At 39.0% G+C, this 15,549-nt stretch overlaps 1 protein-coding gene across 4 annotated transcripts in view; it reads right to left on the bottom strand.

The window, feature by feature from the left end:
* Positions 1-3,364: 3,364 nt before the first annotated feature.
* Positions 3,365-15,549, bottom strand: part of ASXL2 (ASXL transcriptional regulator 2) — a 161,525-nt gene continuing 149,340 nt past the window's right edge. For all 4 annotated transcript variants that reach the window (XM_005600159.4, XM_070235772.1, XM_005600161.4 and 1 more), the window contains one exon: positions 3,365-14,201. In XM_005600159.4, coding sequence (XP_005600216.3) covers positions 11,748-14,201 — 2,454 coding nt within the window. In that variant the 3' untranslated portion in view covers positions 3,365-11,747. The remainder of the gene's footprint in view (positions 14,202-15,549) is intronic.

Genomic DNA, 15,549 nt, shown 5'->3' with positions numbered 1-15,549 from the left:
GGATAAACAAACTGTGGTATATCCACACAATGGAATACTACTCAGCAATGAACAGGAATGAACTATTCATACACATGACAACACAGATGAATATCAAAGTAATTGTGCTGAGTGAAATAAGCAAGGCAATAAAAAGTACATAATGTGTTATTTCATTTGTATAAAATTCTAGAAAATGCAAACTAATTTACAGTGACAGAAAGATTGGTGGTTGCCTGGATGATGTCAGGAAGGGCTAAGAGAGATGGTGGGACTACGAAGAAAGACAGAGACTTTAGAGGTGATAGACGTGTTCATTACCTTGAATGTGGTGGTAAAACATGTCAAATCGTATCACACTGTATGCTTTAAATATGTACAGTTTGTTATATATCCATCCTACTTTAATAGAACTGCTAAAAATGAAAAAAACCCGTAAACCATAGAACAACTAGAGGGAAAAGGGGGGATTAAATGATTCTATAAGCAATGTATAAGGGTTTGTTAAGTATATTATGAGAACAAAAATCTTAAAGGAAAATGTTCAGTCACAGAAAATTTAAAAGTTTCTGTATGGCAAAACAGACTAGAAACAAAAACGGGGGACATGAAAAATTAGGAAAAATAAGTGTAACACACATTGCAAGATATTAATATCCTTATTATATGATGAACACTTATAAGTCATTAAGAAAAAAATGGAACACTCCAACAGAAAATGTGACAAAAATTCTGATGAGACAATTCACAAAGAAACAGAAATAGTTCATATAAAGATGTGTTTGATGTTGCTAAAATTTTTTTAAATGCAAATTTAAAAATGAAGTATCTTTTTGCCTCTCAGATTAGCAAAGATGTCCACCACAAGAACTCTACTCTTCACTAGAATTGCTTAACATGTGGGAGGAGGATGGTTAATGGTTTTGCTTATTTTTAAAAGGTGCTTGCTCCTTGCTGACATCAATTCCTGATATCCTGGTAATCTTCAGCTGTGATGCTACAGTCTGGATTCCTAGCTGTACTAAGATGTTGAATTTGTTTCCATTCTCAGTTGTCATTTCTTAGGTCCAAGGACACGTTTCTGAGTCCTTGCTGGAGTGGTCTCCAAGAGCTTTGCTTCTTTCAAAGACAGGTGGCTTCTTCTTAACATCATAACTGGTTTCTCTAGTGCTGCAGTTTTTCTTAACTACACTGGTGGATCCTAAGTTCTTTATTTCCTTTAACAAAAACCACTTTTAAATTAACCTTCTCAGGTTGCTCAGAAAAGAAAATGTCACATAAGTTTTATTTCTATATCCACTTTGAGTTTCCTTTTTTTAAATTGTGGTAAGATATACACAAAATTTACCATTTTTAAGTGTACTGTTCTGTAGCATTAAGTACATTCACGTTGTTGTGCAACCATCACTAACATCCATCTCCAGAACTTTAAACACAAACTCCCCATTTCTCGCTATCCCCAGTGCCTGGCAACCACCATTCTACTTTGTCTCCATGAATTTGACTACTCTAGGTAACTTGTGTAAATGGAATCATACAATATTTATTCTTTCGTATCTGGCTTATTTCACTTCACATAATGTCTTCAAGGTCCATCCACGTTGTAGCATGTGCCAATTTCACTCCTTTTTAAGGCTGAATAATATTCCATTGTATACATATACATTTTGTTTATCCATTCATCTGTTGATGGACATTTGCATTGTTTTACCTTTTAGCTGTTGTGAATAATGTTACTATGAACATTGGTGTACAAATGCCTGTTTGAGTCCCTGCTTTCATTTCTTTTTGGTACATATCCAGAAGTGGAATTGCTGGATCATATGGTATTTCTAAGAACAACCATACTGTTTTCCACAGCAGGCGCACCATTTTACGTTTCCACCAGCAATGCACAAGGGTTCCAATTTCTCTCACATCCTTGCCAACACTGTTATTTTCTTGTTTTTTGCTAGTAGTTATCCTAATGAGTGTGAAGTGTATCTCATTGTGGTGGTTGGTTTTTTCTTGGTTTTTTTGCTTGGAAAGATTTGCCCGGAGCTAACATCTGTTGCCAATCTTACTCTTTCTTTCTCCCCAAAGCCCCAGTACATAGTTATATATTCTAGTTCTAAGTCCTTCTAGTTCTTCTATGTGAACTGCCGCTGCAGTATGTCTACCGACAGATGAGAAGTGTGGTTCGTGCCCAGGAACCAAACCCTGGCTGCTGAAGCAGAGCGCCAAACTTTAACCACTAGGCCACCAGAGCTGGCTCTCATTGTGGTTTTGATTTGCATTTCCTGTGATTTGTGATACCAAGCATCTTTTCATGTGCTTATTGGCTATCTGTATGTATCTTCTTGGGAGAAATGTCTATCCAAGTCCTTTATTCTTTTTTTTGTGTGTGTGAGGAAGATTGGCCCTGAGCTAACATCTGCTGCCAATCTTCTTCTTTTTGCTTGAGTAAGATTGTTGCTGAGCTAACATCTGTGCCAATCTTCCTCTACTTTATGTGGGATGCTGCCACAGCATGGCTTGAGGAGCAGTGCTAGGTCTGCACTGGGATCCAAACTTGTGAACCCCAGGCTGCTGAAGTGGAGTGTGTGAACTTAACCACTATGCAACCCAGCCATCCCTCTTGTACTCATTTTTTAATTGGTTGTTTTGTTGCTGAGTTGTAGGAGTTCCCTATATATTCTGAATATTGATTTTTATCAGATATATTATTTGCAAACATTTTCTCCCATTCTGTGGGTTGCCTTTTCACTGTTGATAATATCCTTTGATGCACAAGTTTTAAATTTTTAATGAAACCCATATTATCTATTTTTTCTTTTGTTGCCTATGCTTTTGGCATTATATTCAAGAAATCATTATTGGACCCATTCCTCATTTTCTGAGCTTTCTATTTTCAGCTCTTTGTCTCTGATCCATTTTGAGTTAATTTTTGTATATGGTGTAGGGGAAGGATCCAATTTCACTCTCTTGCATGTGAACATCAAGTTTTCCTAACAGCATTTATTGAAAAGACTGCCCTTTCCTCATTGACTGGCCTTGGCACCCTTGTCAAAAATCATTTGACCATACATGCAAGGGTTTATTTCTGGGCTATTTTATTCTGCTGCTCTGTATGCCTGTCTTTATGCCATTACCAAACTGTTTTGATTACTGTAGCTTTGTAGTATGGGTTTCCTTTTTACTTTTGAAATACATACACTCTCTGGCTCATCTTGAGTTCTTTAACCCTCTTCGAGTGTTGCCTGAAGAGACTGGCGCACTCTGTAGTACACACATTTAGCCAGGACTCAGGGACAACTGTGCAATCAGCCACAGGGGAATGGGCAACAAGCAGGTAAGTCATTTAATAAGGTGTCTGGTTTCTTTGGAAAAGAAAGGGCACAGTCGCTAGAGTAAAACTGTATGTCTTTATTCAACATAAAATGACTCAAGGTAAAATACACTTTGTCCATGTGCAGAAACATTATTATACATTCAATTCTGAAGAAGGTAGTTTTATACGACCAATAAAAAGAACAATCTAAAAGTGAGAATAAAGACGACAGTGAGAAGGAGCTAAAAGGCAGAGTTTTATCTGTCAAAGTGCTAAGGCCTATGTGCACAAAGATTTTAAAATGAACTCCACCAACCTAAGGCCATTTCTTCCATTCTGATTTCTCTCGGTGCTGGTGAAAGTCTTAAGGGGAGATGCAATGAGTCACAGAATTAAGATGGGGTTTAAAAAATAGGTCATAGCACTTATAGTTAAGAGAAAAGTTTTTAATTTTTAGAGTTTCATTTGTCATGTACTCTAGATCATTCATGGATTCTAGAAATTTTGCAAATTCCCTAAGAACAAACTTGCCCTTCAATCAGTAATTTATCATCAGAGAACACATTATCAGGTCCTACCCAGCTCAGAACCTATCCTCTTATGCAAGAAAGGGGAAACCAAATTTGAGACTCTGGAAGAGTTTCATTAATTTAAACTTCATGTAAAGTGATTACATATGGTTCAGCTGGGACCACCACTGAAGTTTTCAAGTTGCTATTGCCTGAAAACCTAAAATGAGAAGAATTACTGACTTAGGGTCAAAGCCCAACTCCATCGCTGCCAAGCTCTAGGTATCAGAAAACATTAGACGCTAGTTTTTGCAAAGAACTTACCCAAGAGATGTAAAATTTTATGTACCACTTTCCAGAGGAAGGACATAGGCTATGTGTTAAATAATAGTTCTAAAGCATCTTGAGATATGTTGACAACATTTAGTGCATTGCTTTTTTATTGGGCTAATCTGAATTTTAAATATTTAAAAAAGACCACCTATGATTAAAGTTAATAAAATTAAGCATTAACTCAAGTTGGTTTAATAGCATTTATGAGCCAATGTTTGGGTCACTTAACAAAAATACAGATGCACAACCCTAAAACCTGATCAGCAGCAAAAGTTGGCACTAGATAGTCAATAGAAAACCATCATTTAGCCCAAGATGTCTCAAATCAAATTTCATGATACACTCATGACAATTCAACATTGTTATGTGAACCCAAAAGCTAAAAAATAAAAAATTCAGTAAAAGAGTAATAATTCAAACTCTACTTAAATTTACTTTAAATCCAATATTGGGTTTACCTTTCTTCTCCCCTAGGCATTCTCTAGGTTTTGCAGTCAAGACGAAAATCAGGATATGGTTTGAAATTTCCTTTAGCTTCTTTCGAGCCTGAAGAACCAGGAAAATTGAGTTTGAAGTTACTCTTCAGGAGGGCCCACTATCTAGCCACAGCTCACCTTCACAGCTGTTCACCTCTGGTCTCTCTTCCAGGTTCAGTCTCTCCCTTCACGCTAACGAAATCGTTCTAGGGATTGTCTTTTCAGGTTCAGACTGAGAGCTACATCAAGTACAGACACTCCTCAGTTTATACAGTCTCTAGGAAAGAAACCCAACCTTCTGTTTAAGGTTACCAAGCATTAGGAAAATACAGGATATCCACTCTCCTACTGCTTGGACAGAGCTGAGACTTCACCACATAGTGGAATACACCTAATAGCTCTTTGACTAAACAGTGAACATGGGTAGTTTGCCATATAGAATTCAAGTTGCAAATCCAATAATCCAGGTTAAAGATAAACTTTAAAGAAAATTCCAGAGTAAGCACTGACAAAATACAATGACTTATCTTTTTAAAACCTTTCTACCAGAAAGTCTTAAAAGAACTAGGATTTAGGCCACTAAAAAAGGCTAGGGTCTTGCTGAAGCCTCTTTTAATTCAAGTTCTGTGACTTAGAGAAAAAAAAGCCAATTCTATTACTAGAATATTAGAATAAAACAGAATACTAACTGTATGCATTATGAAGAAAAAACAGGGAAGCAACATCTCTTTAGATACACTTCCTTCTCACAAGACTATAAGATGAAAATCAAGTTGTTTTTTTATTCCCTTTAAGTTTCTTTTGGGTTTGAACAGTGACAGGAAAGCTGCATTATTTACCCAAGTGTTATCTGAAAGGATTAGTTGACCATAAGATAAAGCAACTTTACTGACATAAGGAGCAGAATGAATCAAAAGGGATTGCGTCGGATTCTTTCTCTTCCATTCAGATTTTTACTAAAAGATTTCCTGAAATTTCTATTGACAACTTAGATCTTCCAATGATAGTTCTCAGAAAAGGTAAATTTTACTAACAAGGCTCCTCACTTCCACATTGTTTCATCTAGGGGTAATGCCTTTCTTTCTTCATGTCTCGCCACTGTGTATCTCAAGCGCTTCTGTTTCAAAACTCATTTACTCTTAAACTTCCACGTCTTGGGAAATATGTAGCATATATTACTCCTTGAGCCCTGAACTAGACACCTGCGGTATGGTTACTACTTTAGGAAGACCTTTTACAATGTGCATGGCTGCTTTTGTTTACCCTTGCATAACCAGAACTTTAGCACAGTGCTTAGCACATGGTAGGTACTCAATAACTATTTGTAGTGAATAACATGATTTATACACAGAAACAGCTAGAAATCTTATGCAAAATCTCTGGTTGCTGAAGACTATTTGTGGTCCCATAGTGTCAAAAGCGGTGAACACAGGTTTCTAAGACTCTGCAATGAGAATAAATGAAAGTTGGGGATCCAAGTTGAAGCTGTTTGTGTTCTGGTACATTGCTCTTTCTCACTCAACTGCAGACCATCTCCAACACCTTTAGGCTCCACTGTCATTACCTGAATATGAATTTTATTTCCAGTGAGGTAGGAGACCCATTTAAATAATGATAAATATGTACTAGAAATGCGTGTGTCTTTGTGAGTGGTCATTCATGGACTGCTTCACGCACATTTAAGTATTTCACCTTCATTCCTATCTATAGATATGGGAATTAGGAGGATGCAGAAGTTCCCTGAGACTTAAGAAATTTCCTCTGGAAACAGCGTACTTTCAGCAACAATTCAGGGTGCTGTTCTCTTGGATGGCTAAACTATCTCCAATGTCTTTGGGCAACCCTGATGTTTGAAATTTCAATTTTTGAAAAATAATGTCTTTCAAAAAGCATTCTATGTATCCCTACTAATTCCAAAATATGCTATTTTAATCAGTGAAAATAACCATAACTGGGCAATTATGGGGGAAACTAGTGAACTAGAATTAAAGTCAGTTTCATGGGTCATTAAGACATTCTTGAAATTCTGACCTTATTTTCTTTCAGGTCATTAATAAATCCATATATTTTTCATTTTTAAAGAATGGGCTATATATCCTTTATTTCCAAAGACTATCTAGGTGTCATTTTTCTTCCTCAATCATACCCTAACACCAAATATTTACAAGCACAAAATTACTTCTCTTGGACAGCAGGAATCCAGATTGTCTCTAGGTATGGGACCGTGGACAACCTCTCCTAACATCTGGCTTTGTCCTCATTTCCTGGCCCTACAGAGATCAAAATTCAAGTTCTGCTAGCTCACCTCTCCAGATCAGTCAGGAAGGACATAAAACTGGCAATGAAACTCACTTCTCAGAGAACTGGGAAACAGAAAAAGTTTTCTGTTATCTTCATGAGACCATTTCTTCACATACCTCTACAGCCTGGAAGGTGGTGGCAGTGAGTGTTTGCTAATGAATTATTAACCACTGTGGAGAAAGGAAAACCTATCTTTTCCCCTGAGATATTTTCTTACCATTCTTTGTTTTAGAAGCAAACAATGGGCACATTAAAATAAAGAATGTACCATGGTTTTTTCTTCCTTACTTTCCCAGTAACATTGGGTGGTTAGGAGACAACAGTTCAAGAGTGAAAACCTAGAGATGAGCAGATTAGGAGAATTTAACATTTACTAGAGTTCTGAAAGAAATACACTACCCTGATGTATTACCAAATGCCTCATTTTACTCTTTTCTATACAATGTGTTAATCTTCCAATAACAGTATAAGGCAACAACTGAGGACCCTCACCCACACCACTCTCAAACATATGTCAGACCTCAAAATTCACCAAAAACTCCAAGGTTTTTATTTTCACTTTAATTATCTTTTACTTAATAATAAAATGAAAAATAAGAATATATGAATACATACAATCTATATACATATATTTATTGCAAATACTTAAAATTCTTATGTAAAATGATTTTCTATATTTGTGAAAAAATATGACTTTTTAAATGGTGTTGACACCAACTTCTCTGTACATACCCTCAATTCCAATGTTAACAATTCCTTTAAAAAGGCAAAAGACACAAAAGTTTATCATTTACCAAACCAGTCTGTACAAACCTTATAGCCAGAAGGAAAAAAAAAATAGCTTGTGGCAAATAAGTCAATTTTCTTTCAAAATAAAAAATAAACTCCAAAGCTATTCCCCTTATTGCATTTTTTGGAAATAATCCGAGTGTCTCTAGAGTAACTTCCTTTGAAGTAATTTGTGCCTTAACAGTGAGGTCCTACATTAAAGATACCATATACGAGAAATTAAAAGTCTTCCATTGTCAATTTTTACATAGATATTAAAATATATATTACTTAAAATATATTACTGGAAAGCTATTTTTAAAATTGATCTTTAATAGTTGTATCAAATGTAAAGCATTAAAAAAAATAAAGTAACCAAGAATCTATGAAGCTCTTACTTCAACTTTAGGAAATGTTTCACCTATTGTTCTCTTTCAATAGGTATGTAGGTATTGAAACACGGTAGGAAAGATCCCTGCCTATCATCATGTTTCTTGGAGTCTCTTTGGACTATTCTATAAATTGAGCTGAAAACTACCCTTGGCCAAGTTTTTTACTTAGCGTTGTTGTAATGCAACGGGAAGACTTTTCCCTCCTTGCTGTGAAGCGAAACCTCTAGGTCACAGAGAAAACAATCCTGGTACTGCTCATGGACAGTGAGTTCTAGCAATAAATGCGATGTAGTGACCAGAGAAGACCTCCTCATTATAACAAATCATTTCACCCAAGAGTTCTTTAAGGACTCTAAGGTGGAGAAAGGCAATAATAAGCAATTAGGATGGTAAATGTCAGGTCATTATTATGTATAAATTTACTCCTTCACCTGGAAGGCATCGAGGTCTTCCTTTGGCTATTTAAATCTGAGATAATTCCTACAACATCTACATCTGTGTGCCTTTCCAGCTCATGCAAGTATGCTTCCCCTCCCCCAAGAAAAATTTCCCATTTGCCAGATCTTACTCTTAAGAACATCACATAGAACACCACAGATGGCTTCAGTATCTTAAGCACAGGGGTTAAGGAATAGAAGTAGGGCAAACAACTCCAGGTTATTTGGCTTTATTTTCTAATTGGATGGAGAATTTTAATTAAAATTCTTTAAGACTCAAGAGAGCCTTCTCTACTAGACAACTTAGAACATTCATAAGTAAGACTGAGATGATATATTGTTAATGTGAGCTCCCCAAGGTGCCCTGCAGTGGAAGGGTCTGAAGGCTCAAGAAGCATCCCTTGGAGGCAGAAGCATCAGGCACAACGCCTCACTGGTCACTGGAAATAGTGCAATTTAATACCATAAAAATAAGCTTAGCACTTACTAGAAACATTTCAGATTGAATTGAAAGGTAAAGTATCTGAAAACCTAAGATAAAAACTGCTTTAAAGGTACTGGAGTACATACTCTAATAATTTAGAGATTTTCTTGTTTCTATTGCTCCATCTGCAAAAGAGCCAGACTAATTTTTTTTTTCCTGTTCAGCTTAGATGACTTTCTACTTATAACCATTGTTTTGAAACAAACTGATAAATGGATTGTAGTCAATTTACTACCAACCTAAGAAAATCTAACTATTCTCTTATTTGGTCAAGATTGAGGCAGTATACCTAGTTGACAACTTCTGTTTTAGGGGTATTCATAAATGCAAATATTTTATTAGCTGGGTATTATTTGTTAAGAGAATCTGGTGTATAGTAATGCTCAGAATCTATCTGCAAGAGCCTGTGTCAAGATGAAGAGGCACAACATGGTTTGCTCTCTAAATGAATTTGAAAATCCCTGATGCCTTTCTTCCTTTCCTGGTTAGTCTGTCCACCCTCAGATTAAGGGAACCATGGAGGAGAGACTTTCTATGACAGGAAAGGTGCGAAGAAGAAAAATCACTTTGATCAATCCAAACTGGTAATTAATGTCTAGCATGGGCTCAGTTCTGAACCACTCAACCACTTCCAGCACGCAGACAAGCCCTCAGCCCTGCCACCAAAGTGGGGAGTGAAGAAGCTGGGCATGGAGAGTTTTAACCAGCAATTGGTCTTTTTAACTCCTCCTTAGATTACCCAGGGTACTGAAAGCTTGGGAACAGAACCACGGTTTCTGTTTCCTACTGGTTCTTCCTATTCCTCATCCCTGGATCCATGCAGCTTTCAACACTCTTAGCTATGTGCGTGCTAGAAGAAAAAGGGCAGTTAGAAGGACATCCTATTGTCTTGGCTGAAACTAGAACACAGATATTAATCCTGTATTTGCCTTGGGCCACATAAAAAACCAGACACGAAAAATGAAAAACAGTGAAGTAATAAGCTTCTTATGGGGTTTAAAAGTATTAAGTGTTTAATGCAGAGGGTAGGGTGGGGAGGAAAGGGTAACAGAATGGGGGTAAAGCGAAGATTATTACTGCCTACTTTATCCTAATCTGGAATGTGACTTAAATTTACACTGTCCTGCATGTTGTAAATATCACATCCTGAATATTAAGTACAATGACGACTGTACCAGGTTGCAGCAATATTTTTACTTTATACACTTGAAATTAGGAAACTTGAAATCAATATGCAAATGATGCACATTGACAAAACCCGATTTTTTAATACCAAATTCTGGTAAATTGTAGATTTATTTTAATGTCCTTTAACCATGACCTAAATATATGTACTCACAAGTCCTTCAGTCACTAAAGAGAGGATTAAAAATACAACAAAAAAGGAGACAAAAAAGAATTAACAAAAGCAAACAACGACGACGAAACTTTGGAGCTAATCTCTCTTCCTTTCTAGATGTTCTCTTAGCCATTCACTTGAAGACACTTTACATTAGAAATTTCTAGTGCATAGACAGTAGTAATCCAAAATGGGGGACATATTTTCTATAACAGAAGTGTCTTTTACTGTGTGTGCATACGTGTGTGTTCAAAGTAATATGTAATAAACTACTCCATATTCCTCAGATGCCTGGGAAGTCAAAACAGGTTTGCCAGAATGGGCACATGTGCCATGAATAAGCTTTTCTACCTGCAGCAACAGTTGACTATAGAACATTAGGTAACAGGTTGGGAGAAAAGAGAAAAAAGAGAGGCTACCTTGTTTCTAGTGTTACAATCATTTCCCAAGGTTCTTTACGTTCAGTTTAACAGTTTCTGCACCTTTACCCCTGCCCCCTGCCCAAGAAAACACTTGATTCAAATCACCCCATCACTAATACTTTTCTGTTAACTTTATACTAGTATTTCAAACCTGTCTGTAAGCTCCCATGAACGACTAAGTACTTGGACATTATTGCTGGCACTGCTGCCCTGCACAGGCTATGCTAACACAGGGCCCAGAGAGGGTACTCTTCGCGGACCACGTTCACTGACTCAGCGCAGGGGAGTGGATGAGGGAACAGCAGGAATCCCCAAACTGCAAGCAGAGTGCTTGGCAAGAGTACTGGTTTATGGAAGCCAAGAACCAAGACAGTTTTCAGAGTCTGAAATACTACTTGTGAAATTAATACCTTATCAAAAATTTGAACTTAAGAAGGTTCCATCTAAGGTAAAGGGACTGAGTAAACCCTGAATTCAAATCCTGCAAAGGCTGAAGGATCTATGTAAAGCCTGAAGTCAGACTGTCAAGACATAATCAGCATGAATGGTCATTTCTCCAGACCATTCCTTCGCTCCTTCCTTTTCCTAGCCTCTTAGGAAAGGACAGAAGGGAGACAGCTTCCTTTCACCATGCACGGCATTAAACTTTTCTCAGAGTCACGTCAAATAGGACACAAATCTGAATTCAAAGTAATACATTATTACCTAAACACTTGGAAAAATAATGTTAAAACAAAATGTGACATATTTACATGATTTTGTAAGTGCAAACTTGTCACAAATTCACAAAGTCTTGCTTGACTTAGACTTACTATACAAGGTGCTCTTCCTCTAAAATGTAAGATCTGTACTCTATATTCCTGATTAAGTAACATTTGTCTCTTAAGACAACTGAAACCTACTTGTTTATTTCTGTGATTCCAAAAGGACGCAAAAAACACATCTTGTCAACCCTTCCCTTCCTGCCTCCTTTACAGTGTTCTCTTTCTAGTCTCATTTACCGAACGACAAGGCAAGAGACACACAGTTTAGAGGGGCCAATGCAATCATCGTGGCAGAAAGCTCCACACCCCTTGCACATGATCATAGCTTTCAAACGGCAGTAACATTTCGAAGGCGTGTTATCTATGCTGTTTTCTTCAGGGAAGGCCTGAACAGGAATGGTCTGGCCGTGGCTACTGGGATTCATAGCTTGGCTAGCAGGGATGGTAGTGACAGTCACTGAAAAGGACATGACATCACCTATGTTACTAGATACCTGGCTACAGTCAGGCATCCCCGGTACAGCAGAGTTATGGTCCGTGTCAGATGAGGTGGAGACATTGATCATGCCTCTGTAGCTTGGCCCGATCTGTGTGGGGCTTCCATACAGCTTTGGGGTTTGCAGTGGTGGAAGGAGGAGAGGCTGATGTGTGGGACTGTCTGTAGGTAGAGGAAGAGCAGTAGAATTGAAAAGCTCAGGGCTGCTACGCATTGTCTTACCTCTTACTGCATGAGCCATTTGCTTCTGTGCTGCCTGAATAAAATCTCTGGCTAGGGTCTTTTCATCAAACATTTGGCCTCTGGGGAAGAGGTAATTCTCCTTGCTTAAAGTGGTTTGCTCATGCACTGGTGTCTCTGCCTTCACGTTCTTTTTAGCTAAACAATCATTGGTGGATAGGTTTTCTCTACTGTGGGGTCCTGAACTTGCTTCACACTTGCCAGAACTCTGGGCAGCCTGGGGCTCCTCCTTCACCATGATAGATTCTTGCTCATCACCAGTACTTTCCTCATCAGTATCTTCTTCTTTGCTGCTGCTACTATCTCCTGTTGCATTTTTACAGTCTGTATATCCCATTTTCAAGGCCTCAGTGGGGCTACTTAGACAAAAACGGTCTTCAGGGTTTACAGAATGGGTCCTCCTAAAGCTCTCTGAACCCCGGCCATAGGTGGAAATGTTAAGTAAGTAGTGACCTGCCATTGCAGGCTTTGATGTCCTTCTGCCAGCAAAACCCAGCATGAACCTCTGGCTTATGGAGAGGTCTTCTAACTGGAAACCTGAGTGAGTGAAGTTGAACTGAGAGGGCTGCGCAAACGAGGAAACGTTTTGCCTCTGAACCCTTTGGATGAGAGTCTGAAGGATCTGCTCTTGGGTTGCTTTACTTAGTCCTTCTCGGTATGCGTGTGTGTCAATGCTAGACTCCCTCAGATCCTTACCTGAAAAGAGCTGAAGGGGCCTTGGAACCTGGGGGAGCTGCTTACTCTGCAAGGTTTTCCCCAGCTGCTGTATAGCTGGATGAGACTGCCTCTCGTTACCTTCCTCTCTGGTGCTATTTTCTGTTATGTTGGTGCCTGTGAGTGCTCCTATCCCCTTTTCCTCTTTTGTAGTCAGTGGAACAGTTTTCATTTCAACTTTGGTGAGAGGTTTAGGCAGAATTTGCTCCATGGGAACATCTTTGCCCTGGAGCAGCTGAGTGACCAGAGGATTATTAGCAGGGATACTAGAACTTGGCCTTGAAATGGGTCCATTCATATTTGAAGAAATTCCTGGAGTTTTAAGGCTAGAAGCTGCTGGCAAAGTGCTCAAGGATAGAGCTGATCCGGTAGGTGCTACAGTTACACTGACCTGGGGTACAGGAAGCTTTTCTAAAGTGGCTGTTGTTAATAAAGATGTTAAAGGGGAGGGAGTCATATCCACTGAAGCACTAGCATTTGTCTCTGCTGAGGCTGAAGGGTTTGGTGGATTCTTACTAGAAGCTGCTTTGGGCTCAGCTGTGCCATCAGCAGTAAAATGAGCAGGATCTGCTGGAGTAGAAGGTGCTTTCTCTTGCCAGCAATTACTGGGCCACGGTGGGTGGCTTAGAGAGGCCATGGTGGCTGCTGCCCTGGAGGGATTCAGTTTTTCATTATTCAATTTCACTAAAGCTGGTGGGGGTGCATTAGTGTGGGCTGGTGATGGGACACTTGTGCATGCTCCACTGATGGCAGATATTGGAGGCACTGAGGGGGTTTGCTGTAGTTGTGCTCCAGAGACACTATGAGGCTGTGCCTGGCCTGGGGTCTTGGTCTCAGATTGGGGCTGAGTGTCTGGACCAGAGGGTAAAAGCTCTCTCGTACCTCCCCTGCTTCCAGTTCCTGCCAGTTCCAGTGTGGGGCCCTTTCCAGTTTCACTGACTCTTTCTGAGTTTGGACTCCCTCCTCTAGCAGTTTTCCTTTCACCACCCTCTCCTGGACCTTGTCCACCCCCTGGGCCAGGTCCTGGAATGGTCCCTCCAACTGAGGCGGCTGCAGCAGCGGCAGCTGCAGCGGCAGCTGCTGCCCTCTGTGCTTTGACCAGCTGGGCTTTTGCTTTGATGTCTGCAAGAGTTCTGGCTCCTGTTCTGTTAGGACTAGTGATGGAGACTGGAAAACGAGCCCTGGGAGAGACCTGCGATGTAGGAAACGGCATGGGGGAGATTCTGGAGACTGGGATCTGAAAGAAATGAGATGAGGGGGCAAAAGAGAATTAGCTTTCATTTATAACAATAACAAAACTTCATTAACACTTACATTTTTAGAGTAGGGTGAATGCTACAAAACCTGTGACAAAGATGGTAGTTTTGTGGCTGAAAGACCAAACCGTGGAGAGAGTGAACAACACAACTTTGTCTCTAGAGTCCTTCTACTTCCTCTATTGGTACCAAAGACTCTCCTCCCTTGACATCCACTCCCATTCCAAATCCCCATACCACTTTCCTCAACACAACCCTCTCCTAATGTCACTACTACTCACAACTGCTTATTATTTAAGATACAGAACTTTCTATGCTATCTGCATTTTCAAACGTGTGTGTGAGAGAAGAGAGAAACAGAAAGAAAGAAGTAGCACATCATTACTGTCTTTTACTTCTTAGCTTTACTACCAAAGTCCAGGGGAAAATTCTTGCTCTCTTCTGGTACACCACCAAGCTCCCACCCCACCCCGCCCCCTGTACGCACAGCAAAGCATAAAGGCTGAATTATCTCAAGTTACAAAGGCTTCTAAATAGCACTGGAAGGAAGACAGTGTGTGATCCACAGGTGAACTCCACTCTGCCCACCTACACCAGGGAGTACGTGTATGTTTAACAGTCATTCTTAATCCTAGCTGACATTATACTTACTTGTGGAACTTTTCAAATATATATATACTCGGACTCCTATCCCAAAATTTGCAATTTACAACCTCTAGGGAAAAAATGCTTTTCTAAAAAGCTTCTTGTGAGATTCAGATGCATCATCATGTTTGAAACCACTGATTTTAGTATCATAAAATATCACATCTGAAAGGAATTTGACTTCTGTTTGAAACAATACTTTGAGAGCTACTGGAGTTAATTAGAATGCATCAAGATCTAGACCCTTCTAGTAGCTGGTAGAGTTTAAAGGAGCAAATAACTGTTACAGATGTTCTAGGCCATTTAACTGAAAAAAAAAAAAGCCACTCATCTCCAAGAAAATGCATGTCATCTTTCTGGAACTCCTTAAATTAAGAATAATAAAGTTACTAAAGATTTTTCATTATTTGCAATAACCGCTTCTCAAAAGGTCAGCAGCCCTGAAAAATGATACTCTGTCGTTCAGAAGTTAGAGCTGTGGGGTCGTGTAACAGTTGTCCGAAGTCCACATATTTCACATCATGAAATGTAGCTAATCTCTCTCTTAAAGCTGAATCTATTTTACACCCACTTGCACACAGTATTTTAGAAGCCGCTCAAAGCAAAAAAAAGAAGCAACTGTTGCCCCTTAGTACTATCATTTAGAAGAGACCACTAATAAGGGGAAAAAATAGATAAAACTAA

This window comes from Equus caballus, chromosome 15 (assembly GCF_041296265.1).
Source record: "Equus caballus isolate H_3958 breed thoroughbred chromosome 15, TB-T2T, whole genome shotgun sequence".
Classification (NCBI taxonomy): domain Eukaryota; kingdom Metazoa; phylum Chordata; class Mammalia; order Perissodactyla; family Equidae; genus Equus; species Equus caballus.
The sequence above is the reverse complement of the archived record's forward strand: the minus strand, read 5'-3'. Positions and strand labels throughout refer to the sequence as shown.